Source organism: Syngnathus floridae, chromosome 15 (assembly GCF_059516105.1).
Source record: "Syngnathus floridae isolate MCC-2025c chromosome 15, RoL_Sflo_1.0, whole genome shotgun sequence".
NCBI lineage: Eukaryota > Metazoa > Chordata > Actinopteri > Syngnathiformes > Syngnathidae > Syngnathus > Syngnathus floridae.
The window spans coordinates 7,759,592-7,779,269 of NC_142427.1; the positions used below are offsets into that span (position 1 = coordinate 7,759,592).

At 41.6% G+C, this 19,678-nt stretch overlaps 1 protein-coding gene across 1 annotated transcript in view; it reads left to right on the forward strand.

Annotated features, from left to right (window-relative positions):
- The first annotated feature begins 1,543 nt into the window (after positions 1 to 1,543).
- The window catches only part of spns2 (SPNS lysolipid transporter 2, sphingosine-1-phosphate), a 33,684-nt gene continuing 15,549 nt past the window's right edge, over positions 1,544 to 19,678 (forward strand). The window contains exons 1-2 of the mRNA XM_088399065.1: positions 1,544 to 1,987; positions 11,033 to 11,098. Of these exons, the coding sequence (XP_088255191.1) occupies positions 1,756 to 1,987; positions 11,033 to 11,098 (298 nt within the window). The 5' untranslated portion in view covers positions 1,544 to 1,755. The remainder of the gene's footprint in view (positions 1,988 to 11,032; positions 11,099 to 19,678) is intronic.

Genomic DNA, 19,678 nt, shown 5'->3' on the forward strand with positions numbered 1-19,678 from the left:
GTCATTTATTTTTTTTGTTGTGCCCCGCCCAGCCTCCAAATATGAACCGATGACATATCACTACTGCACACATTGTTCTGTACACCAAAAGGCCGATTCATCTGTAAGACATGCGTCAGGACATTTTTGAAACTTCACTTGCATTTTTAATTTAGAATGCACCAAGACTCGGGCCTTATCGCCTCGCACCCGCTGTGCCCGACGATTAGCCGAGTTATCTCCCATCCTGCACTGGAGGCTCGGCCCTGAGCACAGACAGGAAGGAAAGCTTCAGAGAATGAGTGCTGGGTGGCTTTGGGCCACATAGCAGAAAAAATGCCTGAGGTAGGTCCAGGTCCACCAAGCTATTCTGTTTGAAGGGAAAAACACACTGGATCCCAAAGACACGAGCAGCATATCAAACAACTCAAAGAAAGAAAAAAAAAAGGGGGTGCAGAGGGAGAGTAGTGGAACAACTGTGCTTGAGGGGCTCCCTCCTAAGCTTTCCACATGAGACGACTGTCTGCTTTGGGCTTCTTGAATTTTCCCTTAGTCAGTCTGCTGAGTTAACCATTTAAAAAATCATTATGACCTAATAGCAGTACATACAGTTCAGAGTCATCACAAGACTAAATTACAATGATGAGTTCTTGGGGGAATCATTCAGACCTCAACTGTGCAGGCCAGACAATGCCAAAAGCCTGCAGGACAGAGCAAGGCAACCACCCAAAGACTAAGCCTTCATGGCTGAAAGATGCCAAGATTCAATGTCTCCACTTTAGATGCATTTAAATCAGTGGTGTCAAACTCATTTTTTTCATTGTAGTCATAGCTTCTTTCGGAGGGCCATTATGAAATAAATGTATGAGCGCCTCATATTATATACAGTAAAAGCTACAAAACAAACTGACAAATAACTCGTTTTCAAATCAGACAAGTAAAAACTGGTCAAATATTTAAAAACAATTTGCAATTCTAGTCAGGACACACGAATTTGATGCACAATTTGTCTTCACGGGCCACATAAAATGATGTGGCGGTCCGTATCTGGCCCCCGGGCCTTGAGTTTGACACCTGTGGTTTAAATCATCCACAAAACACTCACTGGCTACATTTGGCCGGAATCAATCAACCGAAAACAACATTTTCTCATTAAAATACTCAAAAAAAGCATTTACAATGCATACAAGACGGTCCAGCATCTTATTCCCTAATTTGTCAACAAAAGACGGGAATAAATTTGAAGTCTCCACCAAGACCGCAAGATGAAGTTTGAATATTGACAAATTAGTGCGGGTCGAATATCGCCACAGGTGACGCTGACCTCATTTCTTTTCATAAAATGTGACAGCAACGTTAATCATTTAACAAATGAAGTCACACCCACTCATGCACACTCAAGCTTCGGTTATCTTCTCCAGCCCATCCTCACTCGGGTTTGCAGTTGTTTCTTGTGCATCTGCAGCTCAATCAGGTGCGCTTCTATCATTGGCTGAAGGGCGCAGAGGGGCGCAGTTTACTTGCGTGGCCACGCCCTTGCGCTCGACTCGTTGACAGGGGAGAAAAAAAAGACAACTCAGGAGCGCACTGGCCCTCAGTCACTACACACTGGTGGAAAAATATGATCCCGAGAAGAGCTCATCCTGCGCTCCAGCTTTCCAGACAACACTTCCACAGCGACTAATTTCACCGCTCACTGTGGTCGCTGTTCAAGTATCCCTCCCCTCCCTCTTGAGTTTTTTTTTTTTTTTTTTCCTCAAGCCACTTTGCACCAGAATGTGCGTGGAAGGTGATGGATGCGAGCAGGAAGGCTGCAGTAATTTGGATGAAGTGCGCACGCTGTCGGGCAGCATGAGCCCCGCACTCAAATCCAACCCGGACCTCCACGCCTGCAAACCCGGACAGAAATTTCGCGCTGCGCTGCTCCGATGTCGCTCGCCGGTGGTCGCTGCTGTGATCCTCAGTTTCGGGAACGTCCTCAATTACATGGACAGATGCACAGTAGCCGGTAAGAGCTTCTTTTATTTATTTATTAAATATTATGGATCATACTCTACTCATCATTTTTTTTTTTGCTCCGTGCGTTAATTGGCTGGAAGCGTCTTGAGTATCTTGAGTCATCATCTCAAGCTCAGACGGGCGGAACAATGGGATCGCCTCGGCGTAGTGGACATCCACTTGCCGTGTTATTTCCTCGCTCGTGGACTTTGCGCTGATTCAATCAAACTGCCGCTCCTTCGTTATTTCTCAAGGAAACGCTCCACAGTGATCACTGATATTCCGCAGATAATCACTGATCGATCCACTGTGGCCATGCACAACCGTGTGTGGCACGTCGATGATGGTTGATAAATGTTTAAGATGGATCTGAAGGAGGGGGGATAAATGTTCTTGAGGGGGGATGGAGGTGGCAGTTCAATATTATGTCCTGCAGCTTGCTGTGAGATGATGATGAGATGAAGCCATGTGGTGATAAGCCTTCATGGTCACTGGAATGCTCATTGTGAAACCAAAACTGAAATTTAAACAGAAATTAATATAAAGGATGTGATTTTTTTTATTGTGGTGAATTGGTGGTTATAAAATGGAATCAAAGTCCACTTTTTCCCACCCAAATAATAAATTCCGTAATCGGACATTGTATTCTTGGCAGTGAATGAGTTAACAATATTGCTGCAGCACCAAAGAATGGAGGGAAGTGTAATTGTAGGTTTAGCCGTATAAAGGAATTCATTCCTGAGTTTTGATTTACCCTTTTTGCAGTCACCGCTAAAAACAATGCTACATTGTTACATGGAGATGTTATCAATGCAGTCTAAGCAAGAGGATTTTGAGATTCCAACAGAAAGCAAGCACGAAGGAGGAGTGTGTCCTACACGGTGTGCACTTGCTAAGTGGCCTCAGCATCCTGAGGGCTCCGGGTCCAATCTGTTAGCTGTAAAGAGGCGGAGCCTTAAGAGGGTGATGATCGCTGCAGTTAGCAACATCCATACGGAGATGCCCACATCAGTCTCACCATCACCTCGAAAAATTCATAGGTGAAAAAATCTAAACTAGCAGGTGATGATGGGTCAAGTGCACTTGGTGGGTGCGGTCACCTGAACTCGGCCGAGCTGTTTTGCATTATGCATGGTCATAATGTGCATGGAAAGAATTTATGTGCACCAAACATACAGCATGAGCTTATCTACAAGCCTTTCTCTCTTCTCCCCTGCTGGCTAAGCGACATAATTAGATGGTGGAATCTTACCAGCAGTGTCTCCATCACGAATCTTGATGGGTTTTATTTTTACTTTCTGTCCTGAAGTCATTTTCTCACTCAGTAGCAGGTACCTAATCCCAAGTCGTAGATCTTAATGTCAATTAAGCAGGCATGAGTGCACACCCATAGAAAAAGCAAACACACAAAATAAATGGGTCCCCCCCCCACACACACACACACCCGACCACCCTTCCAGGGATGAATGAGAGTTGTAAGCAGAGGGGGGCTGCAGCAGAGGAAGGGGAGTTTGAAGAAAGTAGATGGAGAATGCAAGCAGCGTTAAAACGCCACACCCCCTCACCCCTTGCTCCTGAACGTCAAAAGGGCTTTGTACCAATAGCCATGACTGTAGTGTGTGTGTTGTGTGTGCATGGATCACTAAAGCATTGTCAGTGAGACGGAGGGTGACCATCCCAGACACCGACCGGAGCTATTCTGCCTCACAACAATGAAATTGCACACAGCACGATCAAGCAGGAACATTATTTTGTAATTGCGGGCCTCCAAATCAAGTGTTTTTTAAATATGCCTTTCAATACACACACTTTGTATATAAATGGTGTTTGCTGAAGGGAGGAGGTGGTAAATGCCAATAGCCACTTTCATTTCAGCTCAGCTGACGACCCGTTTTTTTTTTTTTTTTTTTTACGACTGAGAATGTGACGCAGACAAGGCTGCAGTGTTACTGTGCGCTGCGACATATGAGGCTCTTTTCTTATTTCCCTGTACTAAAAAGCAATTTGAGCTCAAAATTACCGGAAGAGGAGAGCACACCTTTATTCAATTTGCTTTTTTTTTATTATTTTGTGTTCCACTAATTCAATTTGAGTTAGCTTTGAAACCTTAAATCCTTGAGTTGGTTCCACACCACAAGAGTTTATGATAAAGAGGGGATTAAATGTATTTTTTTTTTCCAGAGAATATGAGGCAGACGCTGGGCACTTAAAGTTATTTGCTTGATCAGTAAGTCAACCTTGATCTCTTTTATAGCCGCCGGCCCCCCCACATAGTGGTAATTTGAAGGCTGCCAGATAATCGCATGCTGAGGGTGGGAGGGGGTGTGCAGATTAATGCTTGCGTCATACGTGTCAAGCTGTCACTCCAGGAATGCCCCAAAACAAAGATGCATCCTCTTGGACAAGCACTTGTATACTTTTGGCCTCTTGCATCTTAGATAATCCTCTTAAGGCGGACCAGCTCTTTGTCACGCAGTGGCAAAGATGCGGCCACTTTGTCTTCCATGTGCTTCTCCGTTTTCTGATCATCATCGTACCTCTCGCGCTTTACGTGGTTACGGGGGTAAATGTGGCATGTATTTCCATGCCGCTACATGATTTCCTGTGTGATGTCACTAGCCACAACAGTCTGGCGTGGAAGTACAAGAACGGCAAATAGTTTCAGTTCCACGGTGGCTGGAAAGGAAAGGAAAGGAAGTGAGGAAAGAAAGCGGAGGTGTCTGCTGCAATCAAGCAAAGAATAATATCCAAAAGTTGATGTGGCTGCTTACATCACCACATAGCTTTAGTTACGTTTTGATGCTGTGTGAACCTTCTGCGGGTGCTTGTTTGATTTCTTTTACAGCAAAACATGAAAGACTTTGTAACAGCAGAGGGAATTCAAAAAAGATGCTTTCTTGCTTTGCTCTTTTCAATCCGACATCTAAATTAAATTGGGTTTATTTACCTATGTCCACAAAATGTCCTATTTAGTAGCTGAATTTTAACACAGATCAATGGCATGTTGTTTTTTTCCAGCCTGGTTTCCCACAGAATTTTCAATCATGTCTTTATTTCTATATCCTAGCGTGTGAAAACAGTCTATGTGTTCCTAAGGCTCCAATTTAGCTGACGTCTGTAATAGTAACCAATGGAATTAGAATCCTCCAGATTCTTTCATGTGGCCAACCCAGATTTTTCATCAAGTTACCCCTGCACAGGAACTCCAAAAAAACAATGAAAAGCCACTTTGGTGATTCTAGGCATTTTCAGATTACGGTATTCATATTTTTGTCTACCGTATTTTCCGGACTATAAAGCGCACCAGACTATAAGGCGCACCATTAATGCATCATGTCAGATTTTTAATCCAAATCAAACCTTGATTTTTGTATTGTATTATTTTAATTACCGTATTTTCCCGACTATAAGGCGCACTGGACTATAAGGCGCACCTTCAATGAATGGCCCATTTTAAAACTTTGTCCTTATATAAGCCGCACCGGGCTATAAGGTGCACCATTAATGCATCATGTCAGATTTTTAATCCAAATCAAATCATTCTCCATTTTATCTTTTTTATTTCAACTTCAGACGCAACAAATTACTTTATAATCGCAAAATAATGATCCATAGTCTTTTTGATTCATGATTCATAGACTTCAGCGGGCCACTTATGACTGATTTCATGACACAATACTTCGGGCCAGTTTAAATTTAGGAATTTGGTCCATGTTTAAGACGCACTGTCGGCTTTTGAGAAAATTTTAGGTTTTGAGGTGCGCCTTATAGTCCGGAAAGTACTTCGAGAACAACCGAGCCAAAACCAAATTATGCTTGAAACTGCCGGACTTGACAATTGTCAGCTGGTTATCTTTTTAACGTCCAGTAGCTTGCGGAGTCAACAACTTTCTCAAGCTGCCTGTTGATCTTTGACACCCCAAGCAGCAACCCGATAATCGTCATCCTCCCCTGTCATCGTGGCAGGGAGGACGTGTGGAAAGAACAGCAAAGTGCTATCGTTTCTTCGGCGTCACATCCTCCATCCAACGTGTTAGGGAATCACAACTAGGAGCTAAATACGTCCAGATTTCAAGGCATGTTGGAGTGGGAAGCAAAAGATGAGTCACAAGTGGAAGGAGCATCCAAGTAACCATCCTTCATTCTCTACTCCCACATTAAAAGTGCAACATCCTTTCCCGCTTGATTATCTTTGAAGATTGTGGTGTTTACCTGCTGGCAGACAGCAAGATCACAGGAAGGAAGCGGCGAGATAGGCAACGGTTTGGGAACATTGCCGTGTCAGACACGCTGTCAAGTCAAAGCTCAAGCCTGCTTAAAATATGGACTCCCCGCATTCCATTTCTTCACATCACTGGCAGATTTTTTTTGCTCCAGTCAAGTCGCTGACCTTTTTTTGTATGCTTGATTTTCCGGGAAGGAATACATTTGTCAAATTTTGGTCTTGAACATCAAGTCGCAGTAGTTTTCTCATTCTCATGTACGCTATTTATTTACAGCGGTGTTTGAAGAGCCGAGCTTCAGGAATAAAAGATAATCTTTCGCTCCATTTACATGTGATAGCGGCGGGATTACGTCATCGCTCATATCAGATGACCGGTAAGCTTTGTGTGTGTTGGCGGTCCTCTAATTTCATCACCCTTCTTTTTTTTTAAACGTTTGATTAGTTGATATCCAAGTGTAGGTCAAAGGTTAATTTCATAGCGTTTAATGATAAGCAAACGAGGCCAATCTCTGATTTCATTGCGAGCTGTAAATAATGCAGCTTGGATTTAGAAATGGGTCACATTATTTTTTAATATTAAATACTTGAAGAATGCAGATTTGAGTCAAAAAGCATATTTGGGTTTCTGCGAGTGTGATGAAATCGGGGAGGAAGTCATGAGATGGATATCTAACTTCTGAGAAGAGGAAAGATGAGACAAAGCTAATCTGATACTTGATTGAAATTGAGTTGATTTAAATGACAGATTCTCGGTCGGTATAAATGTGTCGATGTGTGCGATTTGGATGAAAAGCCAGACGGAAGTCTGGTCACGGTAATAACATGTTCCACTCTCATATTTATCTCGGAACTTCTAGAATAAAAATAAATGTCTCCACTTAGTTCAATTACACGCGATGGGAATGACAGATATGTTATTATTTATGACCAAAATGTAGTAGTTATGGCTGCCCAATGGGAATCCTTTTTGATGTCGTGAAGTGGAAGTGGTGTTTTTATTTTGCAGACGTCGCACGGACGAGACGTGCTGACATTCCAGTTCAACGGCGAGTCCAAAAAACCAAAGCCGCATTTTGTGTTTGATGGCCTGCGCCTATTAAAAAGACATATGATTTGCCTTTTTTTCCCAAACCCAAAAATAAAGATTTTCCTAAATAATGGCTTTTTCCAAACCAATTTTGATCCTAATTTGTCCGAAAGTCTTCCAATGAGTCGGTATTTTATGATGGTGGAGTGTTGGAAGTGATTTGATGCTAAATTGAAAATAGATTCTCATTCCTCTCCCCGTCTCACATGTCAACACAGTAAAGAGGCCCAGAAAAGCCGTGGACGTTATAGCAGCCAAAAAAAGACTTCAAGACTTCATCTTAATCAATTATTTTCACAAGATATACACAGCCTAATCCAGCACTAATTAAAGTTATGCTAATTAAAACACAGAACCATAACCAAGCTACACAATGACTTTGCTATAACTTTACGAGACAGACCACCATGCTTGTCAATCATCTTCTCCCTCTTTCAATTCCATATTCCAACTAATACATGATCTCCCGAACAAGCGGGGTAGCCCTTCCGAATTTATTATTGAAGAGCTATAGGTTCAGCGTGTATTCCCGCTCCAGACATGAAATATTTAGCACGTACAGGCTGGGACTAATGGGCTGAATTTAACCTGTTGATTACTAGCAGGTTTTTTTTTTTTGAGTTTTTCCTTGCCCTCTTGGGAGCTTCAGATCAGGGGATGCTTTGAGAATAATTGTCAATTAGTTTTGTATATGGGAAGCTCTTTGAGACTGCTTGTGATTTAGGGCTATATAAATAAACTTGAATTAGAAAATTGTGTTTCGTAAAAAGAGCCTATGAATCAAAGTGGCAAGTCTAGAAGTCATAAAGGAGATTTTGCGTCAGACTTATCATGTTTTGAGGGGCGGACCTGTCTCATGCAAATGAGCCACATGACGATGACAATATTATCAAGAAAATTCCTCAAGCTCATTTAAAATGTTGGATGGAAATATGAGGTTTCCTTTCCATTTATTACCCCTCCATTATTTTTGGAATGTGATACAAGAGGACATTAAATTTTTCAATTTCTAGCCCTTGTTATTTTTTTGCGGCTAAATCCACCTCAACATGCTCTCTAGTCTGAGCATGAAGGCAGCTCCACGCTGTTTCTCGGACATCTGCAGTACATTTCCTTTCTGTGTGACAGAGGAAAGAATTGAAAAAGAGAAAAAAAAGAAAGGCTTCCTCGCCCACTGTGGCCACATGGCCAGGGAGGAGAACAGTCGGTCGCTCGGCAGCCCACCGGCCACAGTCGGACATATTTGCGGTTGACTTCTCCTCGCTTGAGTCTGAACTTCTCTTCACGGCGGCCGTTGTTGTTTGCGTTTATCTCATGCTCGCATCTAAAAACTGATCAAACCCAGAACAAAACCAAACATGCACTTTCTCCTGCCTTATTATATCCCCTGCTTTGGTCTCTCTATTTATACTGAGTGGGGTGATCACCCCCTTTGCCGGAATGGAAGAGGGGGGAGGACGGAGCCACATCAGCACGGTGGTTTACCGCTGCACGCCAAAATCGGGCCAGAATGAATGACTTCCATCCACTGCTTCCCTTTCACTTACACTCGTGTGGGCACACACACAGACAGGGAGCACACACACTCTAGATAGATGTAAACAAGGGGGGAAAAAAAAGCTTCAGTCAGTCGTCTGACTTTTTAAGGCCATCACCTATTTGTTAATGCATCTCACTGAGCTTAAATTGGACAGCTATTTTTTGCTTCCTTTTAACCTACTTTCTCGAGGCAGAAATAGAACCTGGACCAGTTGGGGTTCCAATATGAAATCAGCCCACATGCTGCCTGTTATGTCATTTGACAATTATAATAAAATATTTGTTTGCAAGTCTGCAAGTGTGTCAATGCAGCGTTATGTTTACCAATTTGTCCTTTCCGCTCACTCACAAAGAGATTTTACAAGTTGCAAATAACTTGCACACATACAAAACATGAAACTAAATTCTAAAATCAAAACAAAATCATATACCATCCTGCGAAACATTTTAACATAAATCTATTTGATATTTTTCTGAAAAATACACAAGATGGAAATGACAGATTTGATCATGGCTGGTTAGTGTACATTGCTGTGTAAAATAAAGATGGGAGTTCCTGTTCAATCAGGTGGATCCACATTCCTACAATGGCTTTAGCTTTGCGTCATGCTTACACACGAGAAACCCCACAAGCTGTGAGAAACTAATTTAGCTTGAATGAGATTTGTGGTTATTTGATACTGTTTGAAAATGTGTCAAAAATGTTTTGATAGTTTCTCACATTCAGCTAACCTTTATAACGGGAGGCAGTTGATGAAAGAATAAGCAAATCTTGAACAGAAAGGATTGAAAAGAAAAAAAAAGACAGTTCAATTCCACCGTGGATACTTGACCTTTATCTTTTTTGGAGCACCAAGCGTCGCCATGGCAACTGTACTCTGCTACCGTTCATCTTTGTATTACCTCATCACGTTTTACAAGTCATCCATTTCTATCGATCTGGAAAAAATTGATCAAATAACTTAAGAGGGAGCGAGTTGAACAAAGGGAATGCCAGATTTTTTTCTTTACGGTGAGAGCAGAGATCCGAACCCACAGCGACTTGCTCTCTGTAATCTGTTACAGATTAGCGCAGTTGATTACACAGCTCGGTGCACTTGAATCTGCTGCAAAAACACCACTCAAAAAAATTCACGTCCATTATTAACAATTTCCCTTTTTGAACAGGTTTCACTAGATGTTTACACAGCGCATTCATTCACAGCAGTTTTGGTTTCCATTCCAGCTTCTTACAATTAACCAGTCCTACCTGTAATATTTTCTGTAGACTGCATCCAAGAGAGACACTCCACCATCTGGTGTAGGAAACCCCCCCCTCACGCCCCCCCTAGCGACTTCGAAGGCTTCTTCTGGCCTAATTACTGACAAGTACAAATAAATTTTGGGACTCTGTACTGATAAACACTCTTGTAAAGTTTCAGATACACTTTCGACAATCCGGATGTGAGCAGCGGGGTTAAATAAGGTCACTCGAGAAGGAAGTCAAACGTACAATGCACCTGCCCACGTATTTTCGAAGTTCTTCAAAGCATGACGAAGCAAAGTCAATGCTGAGAATAGCAACATCACCGCTCTTGGTTATGATCTTGGTTGTTGACCTGCACACCTTCTCTGGAGATGACCATTAGCAAGCCGCTGCTGCTTAAAAGTAATTTATTGCAGGAGACTTGAGGTCAGGTTATACACGGTGAAGCTGGGAAAGATCACAAGCTGACAGCTTTTTAAAAATGTTAGTCATGCCTCTGTTTCATTTTGGTGCAATCATGTTGCAATCCTCACTTGAGCTTTAGAAGACCGTAGGGAAAAATATTTCATGTCAGAAGGTGTTCATGCCTTTGCTGCAGATGAGATGAGATGAGGTGCACACTATTGGAATTTTCTCCATTTCTGCAAAAGTGTCTTAAGATGCCTTCAAAGACCTACAAGGCTGTTACGCCTGTTCATCTGTGGGCTCGATAGAAGCCGGCGGCTATATTTAACCTCACGCAGACGCCTGCAGAGCCGTCTTGTCGTGTGTAGTGACATAAAACGCAAATTGTCCAATTATCACAGGCCACCGCTAATGATGTTTGTGTCCATTAAGCGAGCACTTCATTACTCAAGCGCTATTTCTGCTCATCTATTAATCCCGTAATTAAGGCTATCTATCCATCCAAATGTCTATCGCTTTTCAAATTATTGAAACGAAATTTTCCTATTTGCAGGCGTGGCGCTTGACATCCAGAAGGATTTCGAGTTATCCGACAGCGTGGTCGCCTTGTTGCAAACAGGTATGTGTCCTTCAGCCTAAAGGTTTGATTTGAAAGAAAATATTACATCATGTGGCTTTAATAGGGTGTTTTGCGATTAGCGCATTGCATTGCCGCACTTCATGGCAAGAAAGGAAAACACAAATTGGGAGTCTGCTTGCAACCTTGATGTGTGCACATTTGGGTTTAGGGCAGGGTTTCCTCCAGTCCTAATGAATCCCCCTTTTTTCGGGAGATAGCATGCAAAGCCCGCTTATTGGAGGACAGGAGCCAGTCTTGTCTCAGCGTGGCCTCCGAGTCATTTCAACACCATCACTTGGGTACACAAAGGCCCGTTGAGGCCAAGAATACAGCCCAGTGTTTCCTCCCATGCTTGATGTTCCCTAAGCTAACTGAGAGTGACCTGAATGGTGTCTTAAAGACAAAAATATCCTCCAGGAAAAAAACACTTAGGTCATGTCTGTTATTTTTTTCCCCCTACTGAAAGGGCCATTTCATCACCTCTAAATCTAATTTTCACCCAATTCCATTCTAGCCTCCCGATTTTTTTTTTTATTGCTTTGCCGCTACCATTTTTCAAACCTCAATAAAATAACACACCGCTTCACATTTGGATGAAATCGTGACAGGAAAGCGGAAAACACTGCAGCTTTTTATTCTTAATTCTGTTTACTTTGGACCATAATTGGGGTTATTGACACATCCACACTTGTGCACACACACGCCTCACATTCTTCATGAGTGAAAAAGAGATGCCTGATTTGCCCTTCACCTCTCTCGACCGGTCTAAAAGTAGAAGACCTGCCTGGACCTGTGGTAGCTCAGACTCCGCTTGGCCCCTGATCCCCAGACGACCTTTTCTCACAACAGACTGTGGAATGCTTCATGTTTGTAATCTGAGGGGAGCCTAAGTGTGAAGGTGATGTCATGAGTCGACTCCCAGCATGGACGTGTATACACGCTGCATATGTTTACAGTATTTTCACGTCCCTCTGGTTCAGTCCACCCAACTTTTTATCCCCTGAGAGAACAATCCAAGTCTCTGTAAGCACCTGCAAGCCAGAAACGTTCTGCCTTTTTTCCTTCCTCACTACCTCCGTCATGGCAGCTTCCGCCCACTTTGGACCACAAACTACCGTGGAGGTGTTAGACAGCTACTTGGACAGGCTACAAAATGAACATGCATATGATGCAATTCAAACTAAAACAGTACATGTCCATTTAATGAGCTGAAATGGCAGATATGCCTTCGGGAAAGTTCTTGTTCCTGCCACAGATCTTGTTCCAGTCAGTCATAGAGCAAGAACCTGAGGTTCAACCACCACCAAGCAGGAAAGGACGCGATGTCTCATTCAACTAAATTCCAGACTGTAAAAATAAGTCTTAAGTAACTATTCAAACATTTCCACTGAGGTATTGACTCTAATTTCCGCCGCAAGTTGATTCAATAAAAAGGAAACGGAAAAAAGAGAATGCTGGAGAACCTGCAGACTTTTTGGAGGCTCTCAGAGTCAAACATAGCGTACGAGTCATTTCCTTGTACGTTGTAATGACTTTGGGAATTTGAGAGGATGGAGAGAGGAGAGTTGCTAAAGTGCCCTTGAGCAAGACACCCAATCCTCAACTAGACATTTGCGATGATATCTCTCCTCCTAGTGAAAAGAGAATTTCCCCTTGGTGATCACTAACAAGAAGGATCCCGATAACTTGCTACAACAATATGACGAGATGATGCAGTTCTCCTTTTTTGTTATTCTGCCAAAAGAGACCAAACATTGACAAGAGGTTGGCAGCCATTTTTTTTTAAATATTTGTAAACATGTGTAAATATTACCAGGGGGGGAGCTCAGATCTCTTGTGAGAGTTAGTTAAAAAGTTGATGTTTAAGCCTGGAGCTCTCAGGCCCGTCACAATCCCGAGATGCTCTCACCTGAGCCCACCGGACTTGTCAGACAACAGCACGAGCTCTTAGCTCTCCCGCTGCAAATGTCAGGTCTGCTCTAATGGCCCCTCCGGCTGCCTGAGGTGAGTGACGCACTCGCGCAGCTGTGAACCGGCCCGGTCCCGAGGGCACGGAGGGCACCAAAGGTTAATGCAAAAGCTTGTTCACCTGGATGATATTACCTTTACTTAAACGACTTTCCAGCCTAACCAGACTGACTTTCTACATTTTATGCTTTGAGGCAATTCCGAAATAAACCGTCATAATAGAAGGCGACGATGTCATTATCCTCAACTGGTGGAGCATGAAAGCAATATCGGGCTCAGCAATTCTGGATGTGAAGAATCCTAATGAGGAGCCACAGCTCAAAACAGCTCACATTCTGTCTGTGCCATATTCTGTGTGGCTGCCCACCTTGTCGGTAATGCGATAGCCACACTAGCGCGCTCATTTACACACACACACTCGCACGAAATGACATGACAAGCCCCTCCGCTCATAACATGGTGTCAGTCTGTCATTGGGCTGCTATGTGAGCTTAAGGAATGAGGCCACAGGTGCTCGGGGCGACTCGCCACTCCAGCTCTGCCCAAATATTAAGACTTAGGCGCCGTTGAGAAACTGTGACGTGAAAATGGAATTTTTGGATGAATAAAAATAAAAAAATATTCGGAATATATTCTGAATACCGTATTTTCCATACTATAAGGCGCACCTAAAAACCTCAAATTTTCTCAGTGCGCCTTATAATCAGGTGCGCCTTATATATGGACCAAAATTTAGCCATTACAGCAGGCGTATCCAAAGTCCGGCCCGCGGGCCAAATGTATATATCTTATATGTGGACAAAAATTTAAAATGGGCCATTCATTGAAGGTGCGCCTTATAATCTGGTGCGCCTTATATATGGACAAAGTTTTAAAATGGGCCATTCATTGAAGGTGCGCCTTATAATCCGGTGCGCCTTATAGTGCGGAAAATACAGTATATATTTTTTTTAATTTTACTTATTATTTATTTTCATATATTGATATAAATTGGATTAGATGAACGCTCATCCGTGCACATCCGATCTACGCGTCATCAGAAGCTCTCGGAATCTTTTCGTTACTCACTTGCAAAAAATAAGTTATTCCTGTAGCTTCTCTTGTGCTTGATCAGCTGTTTTGAGGGATCACAGCTGCTTCTATTTTGTCTCTTGCTTCAGTCACTATCCCTTGGTACCCCCTCTTTCTCTATCAGCAGTTTGGCAGCTGTCCTTTGCCATGTTGTCACCTTAGAAGAGTTTGAGAGCTGCAGTGATGACGGCAAAAGGAGCGTACAAGAAACATGTACCTTAATTGTCGGCATTATTTTTATTTATTTGGCGGAGCCTAAAATAGAACGATGACCCGATGATTCACAGACATCACCCTGCGTGCATGTGTCTATATTTTTCTAGGCCACGTCTCAAGGGAAGGCAGCTGTCGGCCATGATTGGAACGCCTTTCACTTTGTGTCGACAAATCAATAACAAACCTGGTGATTGACCACCCAGTTCAGATTGAAAATGAGGAGAACGTGCTAACCCACAACCGAGATAGAAACTCAGAAATATGAGAACCGTAACACCAACCTGCTAATCACTATTCCACTTCTTTTTCTCTTGAAAAGAGAACCGATCAATTCTTTCCCACCATTGAGACATCAATTTCCAACACACGCGCAAGAACGTTCTCGTTAATCGTGGACTTGACTTTTATAATGCACAGTGAAGGTCAAGGATCGTCTGTGTGTGTTTCATAATCCATTAGCGTAACAACAAGGATTGCACAAATTCAGACAAGCAGGGTCGCCTGCCGTCATTACGCCGGCTGCTCCAATGTGCATTACGGGGAATATTTTTTTTTACTCCTCATGCTGCACCTAAGTGCATATTTTTTTTATTCTCTGCCACGCCAGCCTTCCTCTAGCCTTGAATAGCAGTCTGGACTTGAATTGAATCTCACTTCCTGTCAGCAGCTTTTTTTCTTTATTCTTAGCACATGTGTATTTGCTTCCAATATGTGCTTGCTAATAAGCAAAAGATGATGTTGCAGCCAGACGCTTTTCTTTTTCGGAGCGCCGTGTAATTCTCCCCAGCTGCAGCAGGTAGTCAGGCAGCTGCGACACGCACCGACTATCCGCTCGGAGAATCATCGAGATGGGATACAATCAAAAAGGGTTTAAGTGGGAGTTTGCCTGTATTTGGCTGCGGCTTCTGTTCGGAATTAACTGTTCAGATCCAGGCGAGAGAGAGGTATTTCCCAGGCTTCCCAGATTGGTAATCCAACACCGCTCGAGACTGAGCAGAGGGGGACTGAGGGGTAAATTTGTGGTAATCAGAAATTTGAGGAATGTAGGAATACATGGGGCGCCACATGAAGGGGAATCCCCAAGGCAGTAGCCTGATATGTGTGAATGTCCAAATGGAAGTGTCACAGCCGCCATGGGCAGTCCCATTAATCATTAGAGGAAGAAATATACTCCCAGCTGTACACTTGACAACACGCTCATTGCACACCTTTTGTTCATATGATATATAAACTCACAGAATTAAACATTTGCAATGGCTTCATGCTAATTTTACCGTGAAAAAAGGCAAAGAGAAAAACCACGGTGGATTTTATGAGGCCCCGGACCCAAAATAAGCAGCAATATATTTACACACCCTTCAGTCAAGCTACGTTTCACAAGAGCAGTAGCGGGAAACCTACTTGGCTATTTTGATTTCATTCAAAATGCCCATGCGTATAAAATTGCCCGCTGTGTCTTCTCGTTTATAGTGCCATCTGGAACTTTCCGCACACACACGAGCATTCACACGCAAATTCACACCAAAGTTCAATGTGTGTTGCTTGTACGAGTTTTTTAAATTGATCAAGGTGCCTGCAGAATTTCTGCTTCAGAACATCCCTTTTGTTTGCACAGTATTGACGGGGGTGATAATAAGCGTGCTTTTCAAGGCCTGTGTAAAAGTTAACAGCTTTACAAAGCGTCGCCATGGTTACAAGCAGATGTCGCCCAGAATAGCAATAGTGGAATCTTGTTTCATTGACTGTGTCAAATATGCAAAATGCTTTTCATATATTTCATTTCTCAGAGTACATTCCTTAATACATGTGGATCAGATCCACTATTGAGCAACAAAGGGTTTGAAGCAAACAACAAAATAACCACATTGATTTTTTTTTCCACTGCAATGGCCTGTCTTTTATAAAAATGGTCAAATCTGCAAGAAATTATTAGATCTTATAACGTTAGGGCAGTGTAGCACCCGGTGCAAGTCCAACTAAGCCAGCTAGTGGTGAAAGGTGATATTACAACTTAAAGTATAGCGTGGACTAAATTAAAAATATATATATATATTGAAAATCCTTGAAAATGGTATCAAACCGTAGTAGGTAAAAATAATCACCTGAAAATTGAAAATCAATCGCACGCCAACAGTTGCCCATCCCTGTTATACATTTTTCATTTTTTAAAATAAATACAAAAGTGAAAGCAGTCGCACATCTCATTATACAAACAAGACACACACATCATTTTCTCGTCATCCAAACAACTCCCGCTGCAGCATGCTGATAACCTCGTCATGACTGCGAGAGTGGAAAGCTTCGGTATTCACGGAAGAATTTGTGACGGGATAAGCGGTGACACAAAAACAGGCTGTGAACAGGACAATGTGACTAAAAATGGCACTGATTGACGGCGCCTAGCCTGCAGACATGTACGGACCTTTGTATTATTGCATGTGTCTTTCTTTACTCCTCTCTGGTCAAATTCCTTCAGCTGTCCGCCCTCACTTTGACCGTCTTGATTGTCAGGTTACGCAGCTAAAAGATCCAAAGTACTTTCAACTTTGTGGATAGGTGGCATTTCCCTAGCTGGGACCTATTAAATGTCACTGTGGTTCTAAAAAGTAAAATATGGGATGGAAAATGTGGCTAAAGGAATTTTTCGCCCCTTACTGTTAGCTCTCAATTTGTCTGTCCTTCTCTGATTTAAAATATTATGGTCTCACTTGCATGTTACCACACGGTATGAACTGCATGAGTATCGAGGACCATACATACATTTAATATTTTCTTCTGCATTGCAGAACCAAAACTGCTAAAATTCAAAATACAAAATAAAAGTGAAAATATAAAAGCAAGTCTCAAATGTATATATTTGAAAATTTTAATTTAAAAAAATATATATATGGAAATAAAAAGAACAAAATATACATATCAAATAGAATAAAAGATATATATTAACATTAAAAAATGATTCAAAAATATTTATCTATCTATATATAGATATAAATATATATATATAAAATATATATTTGAAAAAAATTATTAAAAAATATATGGAAATAAAAGTAACAAAATATACATATCAAATACAATAAAAAAATAAATACAAACATTAAAAAACGATTTAAAAAATAAGAAAAATTATTCAGATCACAATCTTAGAACCAGTTCCAGTTTCGTGCTATAATTGTTGGCATTCTTTTTTTATTCACTCTAACTGTGATGGCCTTTGTACATAATCAAATGAGTATCCAAAGCAGTTTGGCCAGCTCTAATAAAAACACCAGAAAAGCAGCTGAACAGAAACACAAATCTTTTTTACTTCAGAGGCCTGTTTGGGAATGAGAAAAGTGGCAGACATAATGCCGTCTGTCCCCTTTATGTTTGCTAGTTCCACTTTTATCAAACTAAACTGCTCTCTTTTAGTGCAAATACAGGTGAGTCTCATGTTTCACAGGCAAATGTGTTTGCACAAGGTTTGGTGAATAAACAGAACACACCTTGACACACTCATAAATAGAAAGATCTGATCATCTGTGGCTTGCATTGTATATAAGGGTGAGGCACCTCCTGAGGTTTTATAGTTAAATAGTAATTATAGTAATTAAAACAAGAACAGGATTTCCCATATTTTTGCGCGTAAGATTCTCCACCAATCATGCTCACCTTAAATTATAATGAAGACTTTTGAGATGATCAAAAATGTTCTCTCTCTCATCAGGGCAGCTGTATAAACATCCACACAACTGTTTGGGTTTTGCGACCACATTTACATTACACGTTTACTATTTTTACTTGGGGATGTATCTCTAAAAGCTTTGTTAAGATCAAACAAAAATGTGGATGTGTCCCGTTAGATTGAGTAAACAGGAAAAGCACTGGTGGACAAGGTGGAATGTGGTTTGGGCGGACGGGCAGCATTTTATGCGTGTTAACCATTTGAGGGTTCTTGCTTATTTGACGTCATACGTCATCCACTGAGAGAATGTGGCGCTGTCAACAAATGGGCTTATGCTATTGTAAAAATTAAACTAACTTTACACTTGTTTATCGGAGTTGAATTAGCTGTGTACACCTAAACTGGTCATTTCTAAAATACTATAAATCAATTTTGAATATTATTAAGACCTGCTCAATTTCAGCTGTCAAAAAAAAAATAATCTGCCTTGTCAAACTGTAATATATATATATATTTTTAATAAATTGCTCAATTTCTGCTGTAAAAAAAATAATCTGCCTTGTCAAACTTTAATATATATATACATATATATATTTTTTATTAATTGCTCAATTTCTGCTGTAAAAAAAAATTAATCTGCCTTGTCAAACTGTAATATATATATTTTATTCATTTTTTTATTAATGTGTACCTGATCTTTTCAGTACTAAGCTAACAACAGAAACTACTTTTATTTCCAAATAACCCCAGTGTGAAAATGAGCACGTTGGATTCAGGTACACGTCGACTGAAATCAATCCAAATCGACTCTGGTGCAGACAGCGTCGTTCAATTCCTTTTCCACACATTAAAAGCTTTGAGGTGTGCTTTGAAAACAAGCAACGAGGTTAACACTGAATAATTGTGAGAGCCGTGTCAAGGTGCTTGAGTCTTCTCCAATGTGCGGACATTGCAACAAGGTGATAATGAGGCGTTATGAATAGCTTATCTAATCATCTCATCAACATATCACAAAGTCGCAGGGAATGAAGACGCAAGGATTCTCCATTGATGATCAGGTGTGTGTTTTTTGACAAGCTGCTAAACTGGGTTGAACACTTTCTGCCCGCCGTTTAGTAAAATCTCACATGGGACAGGAGTGTGTGTACGTGACTCTCATTCTAATTACACTTCATCAAAACAGTATTTTTTTCTGATAGTTTTATATTTTAATCCGGCTCACCTTTGACCCTGAGGAAAAGTGGTTGGGAGAATGAATGAATGAATGCTTTTTTTTTTCATAAAAGGTAAAAGGACATCCATTTCTCTTTCTGCCATATCACATGTTGACATAATCGGATTCCTCCCCTTATCCTGTGCGGCTAGGATGCGTGGCTCTTATATAACGTCCCCCCACCCCCACCCCCCCCACCCACCACATCTTTATGCTGACAATGTGTCAAAACAGCAGCCTGCCTCCTTTGCTCTCCCACTGCTGTCAAGAGCAACCTCTCTGTCCTTTCTGCACCACAAAGACTCCCAAAGTCAGCGTGAGTGGATTAAAAATGCAAAATCCGCAAGATCTATTTGCGTCCGTCTGGTCCTGCCCGTAAATATTGACGAAAAAGCCAGAAAATGAGGGCGGCCTCACTGCAGCTGAGCAATTAGTCAACACGTTTTAA